General features: G+C 33.6%; 1 protein-coding gene across 1 annotated transcript in view; it reads left to right on the top strand.

The window, feature by feature from the left end:
- Positions 1 to 25,479, top strand: part of LOC118621540 (triadin-like) — a 93,403-nt gene extending 67,924 nt beyond the window's left edge. Inside the window, 4 exon segments of the mRNA XM_036248856.1 lie at positions 616 to 684; positions 13,110 to 13,169; positions 18,289 to 18,348; positions 25,232 to 25,479. Of these exon segments, the coding sequence (XP_036104749.1) occupies positions 616 to 684; positions 13,110 to 13,169; positions 18,289 to 18,348; positions 25,232 to 25,479 (437 nt within the window).
- Positions 25,480 to 25,876: the final 397 nt, after the last annotated feature.

The raw sequence follows: 25,876 nt of genomic DNA, 5'->3' as shown, positions 1-25,876 counted from the left end.
CATTTTCTGAGACTTGCAATCTATATGTACTGAAACTAGCAGCAAATCAAATATATTTCTTAAAACCTGATATTCAGAAAAATTTAACAACTAATTTTATTTCATTTTATGAAATGGGTCATATATGCTTGCAGTAATTATTGGTTAAATGCAATACCAAATTCTGATTATAAATATAGCTTAGAGTCACTGCCTCTGAGATGTTTTAAATGAGATAGTTGTTATAGTTCATTTCATAAATTCTTAATTTATTATGTAAAAACAAAATCTTCCTAAATGACATTCGCACTAAGAATTTTTAATATGTATTCAGAGTAACTGAAATAAAACATAATTATAATTTGTGATTAATTTTTGCACTGAATACAGTGACAACATATTTCCATTGATGTAAGTTTTTAAGCTTTTTCAAATAACCTTATTTCTTTATTTCAACACATGAGTAATTTATGTAGCAATATCTTACAAACTCTTCCTTTTTAGAGATCTATAAGATTGGTAGATATAATATTTTAGGTTTTATGGTGAAATTATAAATATTGAGTCATAGCTATGGTTTATATTTTGCACATTTTCAAGAAGAGTTTTAAAATGATAAATTCTGTTTTTCTCTAGAAATACACAAAGACAAAACTGAAAAGGAGGAGAAACCTGAGAAACCCGAAAGGAAAATTCAAACTAAAGGTAAATGTTTAATTTTGTGTTTATTCTTATTTTATTAAGGGTATATATATAGTTTTGATATTTAGTATTTTTTGTTTTAATTTTTGATAGTGTTTAAATAAGTACCTTTACTTATTTAACTTCAATCATCAATATATAAATAATATTTAATGATTGGAATCAAAGTAACTTCAAAATGTATGACATTTAAATTATTTACAACTGGTTTTTACTAACTAAGATAGTACCACAAACATATTTTTTAACTTATTAGTAAACATTTTTAATAAGGTACTATAAAAAGCCAGAGTTCAATTTATCTTAACTTTAAATGTTTTATGCCATGCAATACCTGTAAAATATTTGGTGTAGAAATGTGGTCATTATATTACCTCACTGCATACTGCTAAGGCCTTACAACTTTCTTACACAGTCTTAAGTGGTAGATGGAAGGTGATGCATGATGATTACCATCCCTTTCAAGGGAACTGAATTCAGTAACTGCAGTGTTGAATGACCAGCATTGTCTTGCTCATTTTATAAACATCATTGTGATGTGTGTGTGGGAGGGCAGTCCATGTAGTCATAAAACTTTAAAGAAACTTATAGAAAGCAAAAAACATATTTCTAAATATGCCCAGGTTTCCTCAATTGTCAGTTTCATGTGAGTTTGGGTGAAACTGACAATTTGGGGGGATGAAACTGGCCATTTTTATTTTTGCCAGGGCAAAAATAAAACATAATTATTATTATTGTGTGATGCAGACAGAAGTAAATAATTTGGGGAGGATAAAAATAGAATATTGTCTAATGCTTATTATGCTCAAACTGGCTAATGCAAAATTACCTGTAATAAATATCAAAGTTGCAAAATAGTGTTTCAAATAATAGAAGTAATAATTAACTAAAATTATACCAATATGTCAATCTATATTTAAAATGTCATTTTAAAAAATACACTTCATATACTTTCTTTTGAAGACCTGCAATCATTCTGCAGACATTATATCTTTAATCCTAATGTTTGAATTTATTTCCTATTGGCCAGTCAATCCTTATTACAGTCAGGGACATCGAAGCTTACTTAGTTGAAACCTATTTATATTTGTAGCTCAGGAACTAATGTAATCTTACTTTTCCCTTTCCTTTTTTGGCTCTTAATTCCTTTGGACAGGGAAATTGGACACAGCTCTTAGGTACAGATTGACTAGCCAATACTGAACTGGCTTTGTGCTTCTATCTGCTGGAGGTTAAACAGAAACTCAACTGGTTGCACATGAATGGGGTCTCTGCTGTTTTATTGCACAGACTTTACTATTAATTTAATGGCAGTGCTGCTGGGGTGGATGTGGGGATGCAGATGGCACCATTTCCAGTTTGGACCTGGCTCTATTAGAATCCTGGTATTAAAGACTTTGAGCAGTGGGCTAGAGAGTGGGTTTATTAAACCAGTGAGTTTTGCATAATTAAAACAGTGAGTTTGGCTAGAGATTAGTACTTGAATATATAAGCTGAAACTCAAGCTGTTCAACATTGAAATGGGCTTCAGACAAGATTTTATTTTAAGTCTTAGTTTCCTCATCCAGGTAGAATAGTGCCTGCTTTTAACTCCCAAGCTGTTCAATGAGAAAATAAATGTGGTTTTATAACTGTTTACATATGTAGATATATATATGTTTACATATGCCATATTTCATATCAGTTATGGTTAACTCTGATGGATAATTAGAAATTTAAATTGTTGTTCAAGCATTTTGAACTTTTCGAAGAAAAGATAAAGAATATCAAGTAAATAGTAGCCTGTAATGGTTAAAGACAAGCAAATATCTGAGTCTAAAAAGATCCATTATGCTGAAGCTGGTGTATTTTGTGGAGAGATAAAAATTTTGGTGATGATGGAAGCTACATCACATCCTATTGTCTCTATTTTCCTCCTCCTCCAAGGGATTTATATGAATTCTAAAAGGTTTTAAGAGTGTGAAGTTATTGGGAAAGCATGGAAGTTTACACCTAAGTGATTTACTCATCTGCTAGAATGAAGAAAACAACAGAATTTGAATCCCAGAGAACATATATTTCCAAAATAATTTCATATAAATATGCAAATTAATTTATTTTTAAAGTATCAAAGAGTTAATGTTTCAATTCAGACTCTTTTTCATAGGAAATTAGGTACTTTTATAGTCATAAATGATTCTAATTCATGAAGCCAGGAAAACTTTTACTACTATTTTCCATTTTTTTATTTTGTTTGATATTTTTCATTAGAGAAAAAAAAAGGAAGCAACAGTTTTACAAAGCAAAAGAGTAAACTCTTTAATTCTTAACCTAGCAATGAGTACTTATTTTGGTTTTAAAGTATAGATCTGACAAGTTAGATAATGTTTATCTTTGAATTAACCTTTTTGTCCCACATAAAAGGGGCAGTAACTTATTTTATGATTGGAATAGTATGTATTTTTATGACCTTATGTTGAACTAGTATAGTAATACAGTGAAACATTATATTTACTTAGAAGAAATTTACAATCATAATTTAACCTTTCCTCAATTACCAAAGTGCCATTCAACAAATGGTCCCTGGCAAAATAACTTTACCACACCAGAGAAGTTGTGAGTCTTGAGTAATTTGCTCAAAATTAGCTTGAAGAATGCTGATTTTATTCTAGAATGATGGTTAATAGTGGAAGATTTTATAGGTCAAATGATCTTGCAGAATATATTTGTATTTAAAAACAAGTGTTTTGGAATATATTTCTATCTAACTGAAATAACTAATTAGTGTCCAGATGGAGATGCATACAGCAGTGTAGAGACCACAACCATGAGTATTTCAGATGATCAGATACACGCCCATTGTGGAATAATAGGAGCCACATGTTAAATAATAATAAATGGTGGTCAATCTCTTCCAGTAGTCAACAGCCTGGGAACCCTTTGTTGGTATAACCAACTATGTACACAATTGTCTTAAAAGAAAAGAAGAGCTTAGTCACATTGGAAATAAGATAAAGTTTATGCATGGTCAAGACAGTGCTATGATTTCCTTAGATATCAAAATATAAATAACTCATTAGAAATTCATCGTTAATGTGCATTCACCTTAAATTAAAAAAACTTGAGAATGCCCTAGATATCTCAAGTATTTGTTTTTCTTCTGAAGTTTGTTTATTTATTTATTTATTTATTTATTTAGAACTCATCTTTATTGTTGAATGTATTACAGATGTTTCTTCCTTTTTTCCCCATTGACCCCCTCCTCCCCATTTCTGCCCCCTCCTGCCTTCCCCACGCTATTGTCAGTGTCCATTGGTTGTGCATATATGCATAGAAATTCTTTGGTTTATTTCATTCCACCCTCCCTCCCCCTTTCCCTTTGAGGTTCATCAGTCTAACAACTAATTTGTACTTTTTAATTCCTTCATCTTTTTCACCCCTTCCCCCAGCCCCACCCATCTGGCAAGCAACAAAAAGTTCTCTGTATTTATGAGTCTGTTTCTGTTCTGCTTGCTCATTTTGTTTGTGGATTCAATTGTTGATAGATATGTATTAATTGTCACTTTATTGTTCATATTTTTGTTCTTCTTCACCTTCAAGAAGACCCTTCAACATTTCATATAATACTGGTTTGGTAGTAATGAATTCCTTCAGCTTTTTCTTGTCTGGGAAACTCTTGAAATGTCCATTGATTCTAAATGATAGCTTTGCAGGAAAGAGTAATCGTGGTTGTAGGTCATTGCTTTTCCTCAAGTATTTTTAAATTGAATAAACTCTTCACATTTTAAGATATTGATTAATTTAGGATCCCTGGTGGTTAATTAATTTTGATATTTGAAAAGACTGAAGAAGTAGAATGTGAGAAGTCTCTGGGCACTTCTATACAGCTCCCATTTGACTTAACATTGATAACTAACAGAACTTCTTTTATTCACTGTGTTTGAAGCCTGTATTAACTTCTATTGAACAATATGTCTTCATCCGTCTGTATTTTTATCCTAATAATTGACATTACATACACGCAAGCTATTCAAGTTAAAAAACTAGGAGTCATTGTTGCCTTCGGTAGTACTCATCCTTGACTGGATTTTAGAATCATGTGGATAGTTTTTTGTGTGTTTGTTTTTTTTAATATATCCATGTGCAGACTGCATTCTGGAGCCATTAGTGTTTGGGAGGTGAGGGCAGACTTTGAATCAGGCTTTGCTAATGATTAAAACGAATAGCCAAAGGTAAAATCACTGTCAATTAAACTCATGACCTGGAGTTCGAGCATATCCCACAGAGGTTTCCTTTGACCACCTAGTATTTAAAAATAATGTGCATGAATGTCTTTAAGTTAAAGCCTGTACCCACTCTTTACCAGTTTCTACCACTCTTCTATGTCACTACTAGAATAGACTTGTATATCTAATTTATCTCTGAAGACATTTGAGTTATAATCCCTGCCATAAACTTCTAGACCAAAGTCCAATCCTGCTTGGCCCCTCGTAATACTTCCCCTTCGCTACAATGTATTCTATCCTCACCACTCATCTCTCACTTCTATGTCCTCAACATTCAATCCCCCAATTACATTATGACAGTCACTCCTTAACTGATAACCCCTCAAATCTATGCAATTCATGCCACTCGCAAGCTTAAATCTATCTGTTGCCTTAGAGATAAATTCATATATTCTACCTGGGCATATAAAGCCCTTCTCATGTGATCACTGATAGCCCTACAAATTTGATAGTCCTACAAATTTCCAGCTTTGCTCACTTTACCACATACGTTCCCTCCTCTGCAACTACTCATCAGCTTCCCTTACTCGTAACTCTCCTCCTGCTCTCCCATGGCACCTAAACCACCAACACCCTCTCTGCCATAGACAGGCTAAATTGTTGGGCAGTCCCTAAGCAGGCACTGCTGTTGTCTTGTAACTCTGGGCTTTTGTACACAGATCTCTCTGGCCATCAGGCCCTTCCTGTGTGGTTGTTCTGCAGGCTTCTTCCCATTTTTTTGGTTCTCAGATAGAATGTAAGTTCCTTTAATAGGCCTCCTTTGCTGTCCCTTAATCCCTTAAACAGTGCTGTGGAGAAAGTAATAAAGAGACACTTTCTCCATGGTACTGTTACATTCTTGCCTTTACCCTTTAAAGCATTTTGACACAATTTTTAAAAAATGTTTTTATTGATTTTAGAGAGAGCGGAAGGGAGAGGACAAGTGCCCTAACCAGGAATCAAACCTGTGACTCCCTGGTACTTGGGATGACACTCAGCCAACAAGCCACGCTGGCTGGACTTTGGCACAAATTTTAAATGTGGGTATATTGATCTAACTTACCAAGGGCAAAAATTATGTCAGTCTTCATATATGTTCTAGGTCACCCCTGGCATTTACTCCTATTATTCTGTTTCCTTATCTATGGACAAAGAGATTCAGACTCAATGGTCTCTCAAGTTCCTACCAGCTCTGAAAGTGTTAATATCAAATTAAAATTATTCTAACATCTACAAAGTACCCAACACATTAAGCACTCTTAGTAAGTTTTGAAATAATGAATTAATTTAAAAAGTATCACTTTTCTCTGTTAGTTTGTACTTGATTCCTATAAACAAAATTTTCTTTGAGATTTCTGTTTTTATTTTAATTTATATCTGTATATATATATGTGTGTGTATTTTAATATATATGTATATATATGTGTGTGTGTGTGTGTGTGTGTGTGTGTGTATTCAGCTTTAATTAGACCACTGTATTTGGTCAGCAACAATTAAAGTATTTGACAATGAGCTCCATATTAAAACAGAAACAAGCTATACGATGTAATTAGGAAACATCTATAATAAAATTTACAGTATAATGATATATATTAAAGTAATACATATTAATTTGGACATTTTTGAAAATCAAAAGAAAAAAATCAAAACTCAATTTTCCAGAGATAAATAGTAACATTATTTTCCTCCATTTTTTTTCTCCTGTTTAGTTGTGTGTGTGTTTTTTTTTATTGCATATTGCTTTGTTTTCAGTTAACATTTAGGGTTTTATTTAGCTATTAAACATTTCAGTTTACTCATAGAACAGAATAAACCAAAAAAAAAAAAAAAAAAAAAAAAAACTAGAACCTGGTGGTAAACACATGACTAGATGAGAGAACTTTGTCTATGATGTTTCCTAGACAAAAGGAGGGCCTTTTAGACAATGAGAACAGTATATTTCTGCTACATAACCTGGACTGTAAGGCGTTCAGGTATAGTACTGACCTCAGACATGGTGAGAAAGTTCACATGGCAGAAGTATGTGCTGATGGATGGCACATGGTCAACATTTGTGTGAGCCAGCCAATGGAAATGGAGGTATCCTGGAAGGTACATATTTTAAATAGAAAAACTGGCTATAACCATCAGGCAATAATACACCTTAATTTATTCACAGAGTTTACTTTGTAGCAAACACTGTACAGAGCACTAAAACTTTAAAGAAAAGTAAGACTCAGTTCAGTGAAAAAACCTAGAAAAGCAAATACAGTCACACCAACATGTGGTCAGTACTCCACCAAGAGATGTCCCTGAGGAGAGATGGTGTTTGAGGAGACAACTGGCTGCTTCGGTTGCAGAATAGGTTTGACTGTAGTTTTCTGGTAGGGCCTTAGAGGAATGGGTAGGTTTGAATTTAAGTGTTTCCTAGGGCTGTTGTAACAAAGTATCAAAAACAGAGTGGCTCAAAATAATAGAAATTTATTGTCAGGGATAGGAACTAATTAAATTAATTTGCAAACCATTATTTGATAGCTGAAGTCAAGATCTCAGCAGGGTTGATATTCTCAACCCTACTTCCAACTGAAGTTGCATCTGTTTGAGGTGACATAATTCAACCCATTGCAGTTATCAAATGTATAAAGTGCAAAGAACATCATATATATATATATATAAACATATATATTTTTTCTCAACTACAGTTTATATTTAATATTATTCTGTATTCATTTCAGATGTATAGTGTGGTGTTTAGAAAATCATGTACTTTACAGAGTGGTCCCATTTTTAAAAAGGATAATTTATAACAATCATGCTGATTGGCTCAGGATGGTTTCTGGAAAACAATTACAGAGCAGGAATTGTAGCAAAGAGTTTTGCTGAAGATTGTGACTCAAAAGCCAGAAAGGACAGGACATTAAAATGCATCTAAATATCCTGGAGTCCTTTATAAAAGCGCTTTCAAAGCCCAGAAATTAATTTAGTCTGCTTGTATTGTATACACTTTTACTTTTGCCTTCTCTCAGCTGTACATAATTGACCCCTTAAAGTACAAAAGACATTCCCTTTTCCTCTCTGGCAGCAGTGAAAGATAAACCTGGAAAATGAGAAGAGAAGGTCCTAACAAAGCTGTGCGTCACCTCCATAGTGATTGTTCACTTGTGAGGAAGTGGTTAAGATTCTAACTGTGGCTATGAAGTTAACTCCGGGTGAAGGGGAAATTTCCTACTCAATTAAACCAGATTTGAGAATAAAACTCATGTTTTGGAATTTAAAATTATGTTTTATGATTTAATACACATGGATGAGATGAGCTTTGTCACTTTGGGTCATTCCAGAGACATGGAAATAGAGACTGATGATCCTCAGAGGGAAGAAGGGTGGGAGATTGCAGGGGAGGAGAGATTAAACCAAAGAATTTATATGCATATATGCATAACAAATGGACACAGAAAATAGTTTGGTGAAGGCTGGTGGGGGCAGGAGTGAGGAGGAGGCGGTCAAGGAGGTAAAAAAGAAGGGACATCTGTAATACTTTCAACAATAAAGATAATTTATTTTTATTTAATTTAATTATTTTTTTAATCCTCACCTGAGGATCTTTTTCCATTTATCTTCAGATGGAGTGGGAGGGAGGGAGGGAGAGAGAAACATTGATGTATGGGAGATACATCAATTGGTTGCCTCCCGCAGAACCCCGAAATACATGCCCTTGATTGGAATCAAACCCTAGACTCTTTGGGCCTCAGGTTGACACTCCAACTGCTGACAGAAACCAGCTAGGACAGCAATAGATAGAATTTTAAAAAATACATTAATATATATAACTTTTTTGTGAAAAAGACATGTGTAAGATAGATTGTAGATAACATGCTTAGAGAATCCAGTCAACACACTTTGGCTCATAGAAAATGTTTATAATTTGGGGATATATAAGGCAGCCTAGTTTTAGAGGAAGAATACTAGTTTAGCTATACCTTGGACTCTTATGAGCTTGTGTTTTCTTGTCCAGGGACAAGAAAGTTCAGGCTAATTGACTTTTTAGGTTCCAACCAGCTCTAAAATGGTGTACTTATATTAAATTTAAAATGATATGCCCCGCCATTGTGGCTTAGTGGATTGAGCATTATCCCATGGACTGAGAGGTCCTGGTTTTATTTCCAGTCAGGGCAAATGCCCTGGTTTCAGGCTTGGTCCCCAGTAGGGGGCCATGCAGGAGGCAACTGATCAATGTTTCTCATGTCGTTTCTATCTCTCTCCCTTCTTCTTTCTTTAAAAAATCAATTTTAAAAAAATGATAAGTTCTTCCTGTAGCATAAGTGAATAATGATCTTTGAAAAGTCTCTGTACTCAGAAATACATCATTATGCACTGCTCAAAGTGTGTAGATCATTTTACCTGAGCACAGAATGTTTTTTGGGCCAATTAGTTACAAAACTGGTGAAACATACAGACATAAGCACTAACCAAGGGTAATCTGGCATTTTTGTTTAAGGGGTTTAAAGTGAATGCATATTTTGCTCTTTTATAAAAATACGTATGATGAATTCAGACATTGATGCATATGAATTTTATAAAGCTATTTGAAAATTTTACATACTTAAAATTTATAGACCGCTTCAGTGCTAATAGTTTCCCCAACAAAAACACCAGAAAGCAGAGAAGCAGTGAAATTAATTAAAAGAAAAATCAGTAAACTCTATTACAGCTAACCATGTTCCCCAAAGACTTTTATAATAGGAAGATGTAATGATTAGTTGTTTTTCCATCTGATTTCTTTTGATTTGAACACTCAAAATTCACCCTGTACAGAAGTTCTGAGGTCGAGTATGAATTCTTCTTTTGGTTAATTAAACTTATTTACTAGCCATCAGTTGGAGAATGTAGTAGCCTATACAAAATAAAACCTTAACATTTTCAACACCAAAACCTTTTGATATTTGAACTAAACGCAGAGAGATCAGCAAAGGGCTCTGACAATCTGGCACTGAATGCCTACTGCTGTGCCCCCAGGAAGATTTTGCTGGATAAGAACCTCAAGGTCAGGAGCACTGTGAGTTCTGATACACTTCAGAGCCTGACTGGCAGGTTGCCAAACCCAGCACTGTGAAAACACAGAGCACAGCTTGCAGAGTGCTGGAGAGGGACCATATGGGGAAGTTTGAAAGACACACTTTAGAGTTGAGTTGAGCTGGATGTTCTGGTCAGGGAAAGGTCAGAATCTGGGCAAGTGCAGAAACAGCAGGCCCATGCCAACTCAGATGCCAAACATCAGGGCCATTCCAACTGGTGGATTCCATTTGTTCTTAATTATCAGACTACCGAAGGGACTTTTGTTTCTTGTAAATAAGGATGACAAACAAATTAAGCTCTAGCAGGTGCAACAAGCTTATTTTATCCTGAGTTGGAACTGTCCTAGCTAAGATGTAACCTGCCAAACAGATCTGGTGACAGAAAAAAAAAGGTATTTTTTTTCTTCTTTTTGAAACTTCTAGTTGTGGGTTATAAGTAGATACCCAAGAAAATGCAGTTGTTGTAGCAAATGATTTCTATTCTAGAGTAATAATTAAGGCAGTTACTGATGATTGCATTGTTTTGATGAAAGACATTTTAAAGCTTGATATTTGAGCTCAGTCTTGCCAAAGTCTGAAGTTTCTGTCCAAGAAGATTTAGTGGCTGCCTGCCATTTTGAACAGCTCCCCTAGAGCACATGGATCCAGCTGCTGCTTCAGAAAACAGTATTATGGTGCCATTTCTGAGGGGGGTATTGAAATGCCAGCATACAGCACTGTGTCTGCAAATCAAACTTAGGCTGTGAGGAATCAGATTTTCCCACAGGATAATAGGAAAGAGGCATTAATTCAGCCTTCTTGCTTGTTTGATTTTTGTATTAATACTCCCATTTACACCCGTGAACTCATCAACCAGAAAATCCTTTAGTGCTGTGGACAACCTGCTGTCCGAGGTGGGTGAGGTCCCATCCTACACAGAGGTAGATACACAGATTAGGTGTTCTCCTAGGGCCTTGCGAGAGCACAGCCTATCTTACACAAATTTGGTTTCCCTAGAGAAATTTTTAAAGAGGCTTTGTTTTTGCCAAGATTTTATTTTGGATTTTAGCTTAATGAATAGTAATCCAAAGAAGCCAAAATAAGCTATCTATGGTCATGTGTGAATACTCATGTCCTCTACTTTTTTTGTCAGATATTTATATTTATATAAAATTTAGTAACTCAAAAACTCCTAAAAGAATCATTGAATGTGGAAAGAAAAAAGAATATTCTATGGTACATATTTCTTCTGTTTTTTATTGGGTTTTAGTTAGTTAAGAAACTTTTAATACATTGTACAAATTTTTTTATGATTGAAGCAAATAGTACTTATTTATTTGTACCACATCATCAATGAATAGAATTGCAGTAAACGATGGAAATAACTCTTCTTGCAATAGTTTATAATTTTACTTATTCAAAAACATCTGTTAAGAGTCCAGTATGTAACAGATGCCATATGATGGGCCACAGATGCAAAAATAAAATATTGCAGTGTAGTCCCCAAAGAGATTTTACTTACTGGGTTGTAAGATATATGAGCAATTACAGTATTAGTATTTAGCTACTAAAATAGAATTATACACATGGTATAGTTGGAGTATAAAATAAGTAGAGGTCAAAAAACATTTCATAGAGGTGAAGGATGGAAGCGTGCACAGAAGAGAAGAAATGTGGTGTGGAAATTTCAGGTGAAAGACAAGCAGTTAGAGATGCTAAGGCATTAACAGGGCACATGGTGTGCTTGTGGAACTCCAAGAGTTTTGTTATAAGTGGATGGAAAGCTCAAGAGGAAATTCCTGGTAGATAAGCTTGAGTTGAAAAGCAAATTTCAGATCACTAGAGAAATAAAGTATTTTTATATTTGATATAGCACCTACTTTGTGACAGACACCATGCTAGTCAATGAGGGAGATAACCTTTTAACTGGTCAATGGTATAATCGGATATTCATGTTATCTACATTACTCTGAGAGAGAAAAATCTAAATCTAAAGGTACAAGAGACTACTCAGGATATTGTTGTAATAATATGTGTAATGACATGCTTAAGAAGGACATCCTACTTCAACTTTTGAAATTGTCTTTCTTCTTTCTCCTTCCCATTCCCTTCCTAGCTTAATTTCTTCTCATCTTTCATATCTGTAGATGTCAACTTTACCGAGGGGCCTTCTCCAGACACACAGGCTAGATTAGGTCTCATTGTGTACACTGACATGACACCAGGAATATTTTCTTTATGGCAACATACTAACTGCAATTAATCATCTCCGTAATTATTTGTTTAGCATCCACCATCCATTAGCTTGTTGACAGGAATGGTGTCTTTCTTGTCTAGTAGGATCTTGAGCACTTGGCAGGTGCTCTTTCCATATTTCTGTGAAAATAAATGATTGACAGAAAATGTAATATTGGGTAAAAGAAGATGGGTAAGAGAAATATTAAACAGGTATAAAAGAGTTTGATAAATGAACAAATATTGAAAATAAGATAAATCCTTGGTGAGTCCCATGTTTCTAGCTTTGATCATTGGGGTGCCATTAATAAGACTTATGACTAAACTGTGGGGTAAGATTATGACTTAAATTGGAACCCAGTTATATCAGTTAATTGGATCACAGCTCACATTAAATTCAATTTTGGTTTCTTTGAAGGAATTTGGTGTCACCCTAGTCTCATATCACTATATTTTCAAAAACTTTTGTTGTGAATTGTTTTTGTAGAAGATTAACATGTACTTTTTAGGTTGATTATATTTTGTTTCAGTTTCAAAAGATTGTCTCCTGTATTTTTGTTCTCATATTTTTGGCATTTCTCCAGTATTGAGCTAGGCTCCTTTGTCATATGGCATGATATATTTCTAAAAATTTTCATTTAATTAAGTTCAAGAAGATTTGAGAAAGCTGAAGTGTATTCTTATATTTGCAGTTAGACTTGGTTTTTGTGTAAGTTTGTGCTTGAATATGAAATAAAAATAGAAATAAATAAATCTATAATTATCTTAACATTGAAACCTCTAATTATGTAAAAAGCGTCTTGCCAGTTAATGAGACATTTCTAAAGGCAGAACGTTTTTTACATCAAAGACTGTGGTGTAATCATCTCGTCATTTATTCTGTTTACTTAAATAAAAAGTATTGTCTGTTTCTTTCTAGTTACCCACAGAGAAAAAGACAAAGGAAAAGGAAAAGAAAAAGAAAAACCTGAAAAGAAAGGTATAGTGTTTTTCTTATTGCTTTTTTTAAGACATTGGTTTTTCCTGTTTGGACTCTTCTTCTTTACATCAGATTTTAGATTATCATAAAGTTATGTTATTATTTATATTATGATAATTTCCTCAGAATAAACTGAAAAGAGTAATTTCTGGATTGAAGAAAATACAATATTTAAGACTCTTGTACTCTATTACCAATTTACTTTCTAGAAAAGTTTTATCAATTTTTCTGCTGACAGTTTTGAGGCTGCCTTAGTCAACAATGAGAATATTATTGGAGAAAATACTTCCAATTTGATAGGTAAGAAAGCATATTGCATTATTTAACTTGCATCCTTTGATTACCTATTAGATTGGACTTTTAAAAATTTTTGTTTTTATTTATTTGTTTAGGATGTGCAACGCAGATTCATTATTTAACACATAAAGATACATTGTGAAAAGCTTCCTGCCTTGCTCCTACCTTTAAGGTTTCCTTTCCATCCCACCTGCACATATACACAGTAAATCACTTTTATGAGTTTTATGTGTATCTTTCAGAGCTTCATTATAAGTTTATAAGATAATATGGTTAATTGTTTTTCAAAACAAAATTTAGCATGTCCTCTATTATGGCTTTTATAATTTATCAATAATTTCGAGAGAACTTTCAATATCAGTCAATAGATATTTTCCTCATTCTTTAGAAAACTGTATTTAAATAAAGACTTTTTTTACTTTATCTTTTAACGCTTATTATCTATAGATTCAAGGAGTTAAGCATGACTTTTAGCAATTTATAATTCTGGTTGTAACTATAAACACTTTTTACTCCTGATAATATGTGTGCATGTCATTGGGTAGATATCCTTGGTCTGTCACTTTTTCAAATATTCTTTTTCAGTTTTGTAGTTAATGTGGGGACAGACATGTGAATGTGTGTGTGTGTGTGTGTGTGTGTGTGTGTGTGTTTATATTCTTGAATTTTTATGTGGCTAGATAGGTTAATATTTTCTTTTGGTATTTTCACTTTTAAATCTTTATCCAAACATTAAATCATTAGTTATTAATATTTTTCTCAAGTTTTAAAAACTTTCACATTTTACTTTAATGCATCAAAAATCCATTTTAAGGTATGATGTGACATAAAATTCTCATTTACTTTTATGCTTTTGTTTTAGGCTGGATTATGTCTAGGATATTTGGGCTAGATTTCAGTTCACTTATGGGTCCACAATATGCATAACCTGTTGAGTTACCTTGTTTTGTTAAACATTCCATTAACTAGAATGCTTTATGATATTTAAGAATCAGATCAGTTGAGCCCTGTCTGGTGTGACTCATTTGATGAGGCATCATCCCGTGTACCAAAGTTTTGCCAGTTCGATTTCTGGTCAGGGCACATATCCAGGTTGTGGGTTCAATCCCTAGTTGAGGGGCATGCAGGAGGCAGTTGATTGATGTTATGCTCTCACATCTATGTTTCTCTCTATTCCTCTCTCTCTAAAAATCAATAAACTATTTTTAAAAATAATCAGATTAGTTGAAAAATACTTTAATCTTCTTAAAATTTGTATTAAATAGTTGAATATTTGAATTAAATAGTTGTTATTTTATTAATGTTTACTTAGTGATAATATCCATGAGTTTCAATACAGCCCTCTTTTTTTCTAGGAGCAAGTTTCCACTTCCTATCTGCTTTTGAGTTATACAGAATTACTAAAATCAGATTCTGTATGCTCTGACTAAACAAAATAATTTGATATTTCTAATGATTTTTTCAACCTTCACAGTGGCTAAATATTTATTATGAGAATAAAAATATTTGTGCCCTGGCTAGTTTGGCAGTGGGTCGAAAGTTGGCCCGCAGACCAAAGAGTGGTGGGTTTGATTCTGGTCAAGGGCATACACCTCAATGGCAGTTCAGGTCCTTGGCCTACATTCAATGTGTCTCTCTCACATTGATGTTTCTCTCTCTCTCTGTGTGTGTCTCTCCCTCCCACTCTATCTGAAGATAAATGGAAAAGTATCCTTGGGTGAGGATTTAAATAAACACATATATATATATATATATATATATATATATATATATATATATATATCCCTTTAATTATAAATGTTGCAGGAAAGTTGTCCAAATTGGAAAACAGAAAGAAAATGTTCCATTGTAAATGTCCTACTCTATACTAATTAAAGAGTTGGTTTTAATGATGTAAATTATTATATTGTAGCCTCATGACCTTGTGTGAATTGTAGCCTGCTTAGCCTGGAAAAATGCTCCTTCAGCTATTGTCCAAGTTATTACCCACCACTCCAAATGGTATTGGAGTTGGCTGTAGTGCAAGCTGAGTGCTGGAGAGGTTGAAATCCTGGAGGAGAAGGCATCCTGCTATCTTGGTAGCTCTGCAACTAAGAGCATCACTTAGTCTTCAACAGGACATCAAGCTTTAAGTTTTCTATGAGGCTTGCATCCTCTCTGCAAGATTTAGGAACAAACATTCATAGACTATTATTCTTTACTATATTACATGCACTATCTCATTTGATCTATTTTATTTATTTATTTTTCTTTTACTGATTTTCAGAGAGAGAAGAAGGGAGAGGGAGAGAGAGATAGAAACATTGATGAGAGAGAACATTGATTGGCTGCCTACTGCATGCTCCCCACTGGGGATTGGACCCACAACCTGGGCATGTGCCCTGACTGGGAATTGAACTGGCGACCTCTTGGTGCATGGGTAGACACTCAAACACTGAGCCATACCAGCCAACCTCATTTAATTTATTTTAAATTACATTTATTGGGGGAATATGGGTTAATAAGGTTATATGTTTTAAGTGCACAATTCTATAATACACTTTGTATATTGCATCATGTGCCTTCCACCAAAAATTTAGTCTCCTTCCATCACTATGCATTTATTTGATCCCTTTTACCTTCTTCAACCACCCACCACCATCCTTGGTCTCTGGTAACCACCATACTGTTGTCTGTGTCAATGAGGTTTATTTTCGCTTTGTTTTGTTTTGTTTGTTTGTGGCTTTCTGTTTTATATCCCACATATGCATGGAATCATATGGTTCTTGTCCTTTTCCATCTCACTTATTTTGCTTAACATGCTACTCTTAAGATCTATTAACATTGTCACAAAAGGCAGTATTTCATTTTCTTTCTGTGTCTGAATAGTGGTCCATTCTGCATATACACTACATTTTCTTAATGCAATCATCTATTGAAGGACACTTGTGTTGTTGTGTCCATGTTTTGGCTCTCATAAAAAATGCTGCAGTTAGCATAGGGGTACATATACCTTTATGAATAAGTCTTTTCAAATATTTCAGGTAGATACCCAGAAGAGGAATTTCTGGGTCATGTCATATGGCAGCTCTATTCTTAATTTTTTGAAAAGCCTTCATACTGTTTTCCACAGTGGCTGCACCAACTTACATTCCCACCAGCAGTGTATGAAGGTTTCTTTTTTCCACATCCTCTCCAACACCTGTTATTTCTTATCTTGTTAATAACCATTCTCACAGGTGTGAGGTGGTATCTCATTGTGATTTTAATTTGCATTTCCCTTATAGCTAGTGAGTTGAGTATCTTTCCATATATCTGCTGGTCATTTGCATGTCTTCTTGTGAAAAGTGTCTATTCAGGTCCTCTGAACATTTTTAATGAGGTTTTTATGGTTGTTGTTGAGTTGTATGCATTCTTTAATATATTTCAGTTATTAGCCCCTTACCAGAGGTGTTGTTTGCAAATATAAATTACATTTTTAAATAACAGTTTTAAACACATATACTAAGCATATTTTCATAGTACAAGTAAAGCTGATAGACATTGTTATTCTTATATTGTTGGAGAAATGGAAAGAATTGTGGCTTCAATTTTTAACTCTAATAATTTGACTCTGTTCTTAACCCAACTATTTAATTAAACCTATGTTATAATTTAATTTTCCATGATTTACTTAATTCTTATTTTCTTCAATAAATAGTATGTAAATGTTGAGAAATGTATGGTGATTTGGAAATTACCAAACCGCACAATTTAATGTCTTTGAATTACAAAAATAAACTGCACATGCTGTTGTACTTCTCAGAACTCCTTTACTTAAATGATTGCAAGACACTAGATTTTACCAGTCTATGTAAATAAAATTTCAGTTAATAAGATGAATTAATACTTATTTATTAATTTATTACGTAGACAATGAAACAATAATGTTTCCGACATTGTGCTTACTACTGTTCAGTTGAGAAATTACACTCAGTACTTCTTTACGATTTTACTTTTGTTGGTAGTAATCAACCAAAGTTGCTATCCCTAGAAAGTATTTGGAAAACTTTTTGGTTGTCATTGGAGTGGAGGGCATTTGGTAAGCAGGGACCAAAGAAGCTAAACATCTTGCTAATGCATGAGACAGTCTCATGCATTGAGACCTCCTATTCAGTGGTGCCCTTGTTGAGAAATACTGTGCTTAATTAAAGCTCTAGTCCTGACCTAAATATTTCTTATATTAATCCTGAAGAGAGTACTTCTTCCTGATAAAATGATGTATCTTTCAACAGACTCTTATACAATTATTCTCTCTCACTTTGTCTTTCTTGAAAATGTCTGTTTGGAATAAAAACTTTAAAAAGGAGGGTGAGGCTATCGTTCAAAATGCTTTCTAAGTCTTCATGCCAAATCTTTAAAATGGGACTCTAGCCCTGGCCAGTTTGGCTCAGCGGTTAGAGCGTTGGCCTGCGGTCCGGAGAGACCGGGGTTCGGTTCCCGCTAAGGGCGCGTACTTCGGTTGCAGTTTGTCCCCGGCCCTGGTTGGTCGTGCGGGTGGCAGCCACTCGATGTGTCCCTTCACGTCGATGTTTCTCTCTCTCTCCCCCTTCCTCTCTCTCCCTCCCACTCTATCTGTACAAAAAATGGAAAAATATCCTCGGGTGAGGATAAAAAAAAAAAAAAATGGGACTCTATTCAGTGATTATTAAATTAGTGGATCTTTATTTCTGAATTAGGCCTATTAATATCATAAATCTTTGAAATAGTTTGTGATTTTGATGGTTATATAACTGAGATAAAGAGAAAACTTGATTTTGGAATCTATTAAAAGTGTGTACTAATATAAAATTTTCTGTTTAAGCAATTCACAAGGAAAAAATTGAGAAAAAAGAAAAACCAGAAACAAAGACAGTGGCAAAAGGTAATTTTTCTCTTTATTATTTCCATAACTAATTTATTTTTTCTGTTAAAGTTTACATTTTGGGTAATAGCGGGATGATTGTAAGCATTAACTGTTTCCTTTTCATAAAAAACTTATTTGGCATTACATTTTTTTTTAATTGATTAATTTTTGTTACAAATGATTCTCCTTTTTTCCCCCACTGATTCCCCCCTCCCCCTTCCCTCCCTGCCCCTTCCCCAGATTGTTGTTCATGTCCACTGTTCATGCACACATGCGTATAAGTTCTGTGGTTCATCCCTCTCCCACCTCCTCACTCCTTAGGGAATTGTATTTGGCATTACATTTTAAATTTAATATGGAAAGAATAATAAAACTGAATACTTAAAATAATACTGCACCTCAAAATTTGAGAGGAAAATGGAGAACTTTCCCATTTGTGGTAGGCAGGATTGTGACCCCATCACTCATCTCTCAGCATCATCCTGGTGGCTATGTTACATTGCATCGCAAAAAGGAGTTTGCAGAAGTAGCTAAGATTGAACTAAAATGCCAAGACTTTCCTGGATTTCCCAGGTGGCCTCAATGTAATCTCATGAACATTTAAGGACTTGCCAGTTTGGATCAGTGGTTGGAGTGTCAGTCTGTGAACCAAAGAATTGTGGGTTCGATTCTGGCTAAGGGCACCTAACTCATTGTGGTTCTTCCTCAGCCCTGGTCGGGGTCGTGCAGGAGGCAACCAATTGATGTCTCTCTCTCTCTCTCTCTCTCTCTCTCTCTGTGTCTCTCTTCCTCCCTCCCACTCTGTTTGAAGATAAATAGAAAATATCCTTGGGTGAGGATTAAAAATAATAATAATAATAAATAAGTAAGTAAATGAAAGCATTAAAGAAGGGGTTAAAAATAAAAATTGAAGTGTAAGAACTTGCCCCTTATTGCTGGTTTGAAAATTGAGGAGAAAAATTCCACCAGCACATTGAGTAAGGGTGGAAAGCCCTTCTTCCCCAGAGCCTCTACTAAGAAATGCAGCCCTGATGACAACTTGATTTTAGCCTGTGAACCCTAAACAGAGGATGTAGTTGAGCCACATTGTGCCAAGACTTTGAACCATGGAAACCAGGAGATATTAAATGAATGCTGTTTTAAGATAGTTTTAGTAATTTGTTACTATAGCAATAGAAAATTAGCACAATATATCTGCTTTACAGCTTTTGACCAGTATTTTACCTTAAGCTTGATTTTAGAAGATTCTAATTCAGGCTTTCTTTAAAAAATTAAAAAGAAGAAGAGGTAAGGTATACATCTTGAGCTATATTTTAACCATTGAAGACCCCAGTATCTTAATAATAAACCAAAAAGAAAAAATCAATTAGACTATCATTGTAATGTTAAGTATTTCGAAGTATGTATTGGCTTTTATTAGTCCATAGTCGTCTATCAGTTGTTTGATTTTAGGAAAATATAAATTTTAACCGATAATTCAACATGAACTATTAAATTTCAATTTTCTCTTCATATTTAAAATTATAGGTTTTATGTGATCAATATAGTTTAGAAATCTCAATCCAGCATTTTCAAGGGTTGAATAATTTAGGCAAAAATTGGTATCTATTTTAAAAAATTCAATGTGTTTATCTACGCTATGTCAAATAATTAGATATTTGAAGCAGATATATATTTGACCAATTTTTTTAATGAAATAACTAAATATTATTTTATTAAAGTTAAAATGGGTAAATTATAAATTGAGACTCTTTTCCCTAGAAGGTAGTATTTACTCTCAAGTTAAAATGTGTAACTAAATACATATTATTTTATTCTATTTGGTTCTCTTCCTTTGACAGATTTGAATAAAAATACATTTGTATAAATAATATTCATGTAAAGTTATCTATATACACCATATACCCAAGAATCTATGCATAGTTTAGCTGAGTGCCCTACTTCACAATGTCTCACAGGACTGCAATCAATGTGTTAGACAGGGCTGCAGTCCCAACTGAAGGCTCAAGTGGGGAGCCCAACTGAATGCTCTAGGTTCATTTACATAATTATTAGCAAGACTCAATTCTTCAAGGCCTATTGAATGAGAGGCTCAGTTCCTTCTGGCTGTTGTCTGGAGACCATCCTCCGTTTCTTGCCAAATGAGTCTTACTAATACAATAGCTGGCTTCATCAAACCTAGCAAGAGAGAGAATTAGCTAACAAGAGAAAAATAATCTTATGTAGACTAACCATAAAAGCCACATACTTTTGGTTAGCAGCAAATTTAAAGGCTAGCCCATATTCAAGGGAGAGGATTACATAAGGGTATGACTACCAGGAAGTAGGGATCACTGGGGCCATCTTTAGTCAGCCTGGCGTGCCATAAATCACAAATGCTTTATGTATGTACTTATATTCTTATGGGGTCATAAATGTAAACAAACTATGTATGCATGTATATACATATATGAATATATATACACATTTATATATATAAATGTACATATGTATGTACATGTGAATATAATTTTCATTTTATTTTATGTGTGTGTGTGTATACACATTGTTATAAATATTGGAAATGCTCTTTTCATAATCAACAATTTCAAGGAAAACAGAATAAGATTAAAAGAGCCTGTATTATAGTATGTGGCATTTAAATGAGAAACAAAGATAGCCTATCGTTTTGGAAAGATGTGACCAGAATTAAAGTAGGAGTTCCTTCTGAAGACCTTTGATACCTAGACATAATCCCATTGAACAGGACACATTTCTTGCTATGTTACAAGAATCGCTTAGCCAAGGACAGCAACAGGCTGAACCACCTCAGGACTTCCTACTAAAGAACAATGTGTCTTCTGATGTCTACCCCTGTACACATGTAGGGATTCATAGTCTCTGTGAAAACTAGCCTATTCGTATTGTTCATTAAAAATAACAAAGACAGGGAAGAAGAAGAAGAGAATGATGGAAAGGGAATTGGGTAAGCCAAATTTGGGCCAGGCTATCGAACTGGCCGACAATAACAGTATTTAGTTATCTGTTAGTTGAATGAAGTAAGGGAGGTTACTGCTGTTTTGAATCACTTTTAGAAGTCCATTGTTTTCAATGATCTGTGTATATTTATATTTCCCTTCATATTTCCTGAAATACATTTTGTTATCATCCTCATAGATTAATATTAATAACATTATGCAGTTTAATCTAATGGGGAAATGGGTTAGGCATGCTGGTTCTACAGCTTCTACTCCTGATTCATTAGGTGCACCATTTTTGACAAGTAGCTTTTTGAGTCTTAGATTTCTCATTTGCAAAATGAAAACAAGTAATTTCTGGTATACATCCAACTCTGTGTAAGTTCTAGGGAAACTGCAAAGAGTATAATGTGAATATAATATTGAAATTTTCTGTGTACTTATTTTTTTGCTCATATTATTTTACTTATCTCCACAGTTTTCTTAAAGAAAGAGACAGCTACAGTAGTGATTTTTTTTTAATACATAGAAACTAAGGTACACAGAAGTTAAGCAGTTGACAGTTGCTTAATAAATGAGAGTGTAAATTTGTTATTTCCTAACTCCAAGGATACACAGTATGTTATTATGTTTATTGGGTAATGTAGTTTTCCTACTTTGGCAAAAGACAGTTTGATTCTGGTAAGGTCACTTATTGGTAATGTTAATTCCAAAATTGTATTAAGTATGCTGATATCATTATTTTCCATTAGACCATTTTGTTTTCCATTTGATAAAGTCATGAATTAAATGTCTTTTTAAATAGAGCTGGATGATTTGAATATAACATAACAATACTCTGTGTGTGTGTGTGTGTGTGTGTGTGTGTGTTTTCCTTAATGAACTCCTAAGTGCAAATATCACTTAAATTCTTTTTGAGAAAAGTCAAGAAGATTATTTTGGAACAAAATTTAAAAACACTGACACAGTTTGAGAAAAATAAAAATTGGGTGTTACTTTAGTTTCATTGTTATTTTCTGCATTATATCAAAATCATTGTTGAGTTTGCACCCATTTTTATTTTTAATGTGAAGCAAAGTTATTTGTTTCTAAGATAAAGATCCCTGTCATATACCTAAAATAAATAGAGAATATTTGTTATTTTTATACTTAAAACCATTCATAAAAATTAGTTTGATTTAGATGTGGTTTTGTCTTAAAGAAAATTGTCTCTGCACATTTATAAATTATACTAGCATTAAAAGTAGATATGAATTTTATATATCTCTAATTCCATACTATAAAAATAAGATTAAATCAATTGCTACTTACAAAGAGTGGGTATGTGTTATTTAGGATATCTATAGTAACAATTTTACACACAAAGAAATAGAAACAAACAAACAGTTGGCAAATTTTCCAAGCTATGTCAAGTTCATTTCTAAATACATATTTACATATGCAATCTATATATCATTGTATTACACATAAGATCTCAATGTAGTGAAACATTTACTTTTTTCTCTCCTTGATCACTATTGTAAATTTAGTAAACATTTATTCTATATTTTCTCTAAAAAAATGTACTCTTAGACATAATGATGCTACAAAAATGAATAATATAGTTCATAGCTTCAAGTTGCTTTCAGCCTTGTAGGGAATAGAGATATTTGATAAGCCATTTGTAATAAAATATATATAATGGTGAATAACATGTGTGTTTTAATAAAATTGAAGCAAATCAATGCTCAGATGAAGAAATGATTAATCCGAGTGCCAGAGTCACTTGTATATGAATTTAATACAAAGGAATTCGTATGTTGGGAAAACATGGAAACTATAGAGAATGCCTGTTGGCAATATTTGACATGTGGAAAATGCATGGGATATTCAAGAAAAAGAAAGTAGTCTAGTGGAGGAAGAAACTTTTGGGGAAATGCTATGTGAAGAGAGAGAGGAGAGAGCCAGATATCAAAGAGATTTAAACGCTAAATTAAACATCCTTCAGAGTAGATCGTCCTGCTGATCTTCAGAGCCCAGCAACAAGCTATGAGCCCAGGTCATGATGAGCTCTCTGGCAGGGTTTGTTAGCTGAACATGTATGAATTGTATATCTGAGGTGCCATTGGCTGTCTGAGTAGAACTTTCTCTCCAGGCAGAAACTAATGAATATCTATGGATTTCTAGAATTATGTTAATTTAAAGTGCTTTGCAGAGAGCCAATGGTTTCAGTCACAGAAATGAGTCTGTGGTATAAAGAGCAGAAACTAGCAAAGAATATTTAGAAATGGTTTAAGGGGGGTAGAAGAAAACCTCCATTTGAATATAGTCACAGAAACTGCAAAGATGTTGGAAGTTTGTGGAGCAGTAGGGTGATTTTCATATGAGATTTTTCATGGTCAAGTAGTTTTGGAAAATAGTGCATGGCATAATTGCCCTCCTTAAATATTCTCAGTACACTTCAGCTTTGGGAAGTCCATATTAATGAAACTAGTTTAACATAGCAATTCCAAATTTATTTGATCATAGGAATATCCCCCTACCCCATCTCCATGTAAGGTTTCTGAGGAACAGTGCTTTGGGGATGTTGGTCCATTTCATACAACAAAGTACCACAGACGATCTGGTTTTGTAAACACCAGGCATTATCATTTTCATTCTTCTCTTTATTCTTCACTGGACCTCACAATATTAGCTTGCCTTAGTTTCAAATCTGCTTAGTATACTAAAGTCAAGAAACTTGATAATATTTTCATAAAATTCTTCAACATTGATAAATAACATGAAAGTTCAACATTTTAGCAGACTTATTTTGATGTCTAGTGATTATGTGTGATGCCTTAGAATAAATAATGTCCAATGTGCAGCATCTATTATAAACAATTTTCCACAAGTATATGCTATATTATTATTGTTTTCTAAAAATAATTGAAAGATTCAGACTGATTATTGCACATTCCCAGATCCTTCCCTCCAAATACACATAATAATAAGTTTAAAATAATGTTTGTATAGTCCAGCCTATGTAGCTGAATGGATTAAGCATCCTCCTGTGGACTGAGACTTCCCAGTTTGATTCCAGGTCAGGGTATGTGCCCGGGTTTCGGGCATAATCCCCTGCAGGGAGTGTGCAGGAGGCAGCCAATCAATGTTTCTCTCTCACATCAATGTTTCTATCTCTCTCTCTCTAAAAATTCAATAAAAGCATATTATAAAAAAATGTTTGTATAGAACATATATGTATATTAATTAATATATAGTCATACGTATTCTAATTCATAGCCCTATTTGTTTACTCAGATACATTTAAGTACTTTAAAAGCCATTAGAATTATTAATGACTTCATATTTGCAGGAGCCAATATGTCACCTGCTCTCCTTACATCTCTTTAAAGTCAAGTCATTAGAGACTGAATGTCTCTGAGTCATCCTTTAATGGATTTTACTGTTTTATTTCTATTAGTCATCATCAGTGCAAGTAATTTTATATTTGAATTTCTAATAGTTATTTTTTAAAAATACTGTGTTGACAGTTTAGTTTATTGAATGACTTCTAAGATACTCAGTTGTGGAACAAAATGATCCTATCCTTTCAACAGGTCACTTTTATTGTGCTTTTTGGTTTGAGAATTGCCTTTGATTGAACATACCTGTATATACATCCCCTGCATATGTGGGATTCCTCCTTGTTGAAATACTAAGTTCCTAACTACCTAAAAATAATGTTCTCGTGTACAAATTAAGAAAGAGTCCAACATTTTCTTTTTTTTAGTACTTTAACATGACACCTCATAAACTCTGTAAAAGTTAGATGATGGTATTTGTGTCAAGTATTTATTTCAGAGACACTATTTTTCATTGTCTTTTTCTCTTTCTTTTTAAATTGTTCTTAATAACTAGTAAAAGATGAAATGTTGTGTTGGTAAATAAACACAACTAATCCAACTTTTCCTAAACTTATACAGAAGAGAAGAAAACTAAGACTAAGGAAAAGACGGAAGAAAAGACTAAAAAGGAACAGAAAGGTGGGAAACAGGAGAAAGTGAAGCAAACAGCTGCAAAAGTAAAAGAAGTACAGAAAACATCACCTAAACCCAAAGGAAAGGAGGAGAAAGAAACCACAACTGTGTCTAAACATGAACAGAAAGGTAAACATTGAGACGAGGCGGCTGGAGGTTCTAAGAGACTATTGGGCAAGAAGCAGATACAGTGAAATTAAATCTGAAAAAGATCGAGATCAGACATCAAATGGGAAAAAAAAAATAAAGACTTGTATAAGTAAATATACCTGAAAATAAATACAATAAATTGGTAATTAAAATTTATTTATAGAAATACTTATAGGTGTTCACATATGTAAAGATGCACTTTGAAGAATTTTGAAGAGGATTTGAATTAATATCTGAAGTTGTTTAAGGGTTGGTGATAAATATTGAATTCTCAAGATATAAGAGTTCTATTAAGATGTGGAACAAAAATTGTTTATGTTCTACTCTTTGGAAGAAAGCAGTCCATAAAAAGTAATTATTATTATAGAGTGTATTTAGGGGTGTATGTTCAGATATACAAAAAAACTATTCATACATTTCTCTTACCTCTGCAAGAGCACA

Source organism: Molossus molossus, unplaced genomic scaffold, assembly GCF_014108415.1.
Source record: "Molossus molossus isolate mMolMol1 unplaced genomic scaffold, mMolMol1.p scaffold_m16_p_8, whole genome shotgun sequence".
Taxonomy (NCBI): domain Eukaryota; kingdom Metazoa; phylum Chordata; class Mammalia; order Chiroptera; family Molossidae; genus Molossus; species Molossus molossus.
The sequence above is the reverse complement of the archived record's forward strand: the minus strand, read 5'-3'. Positions and strand labels throughout refer to the sequence as shown.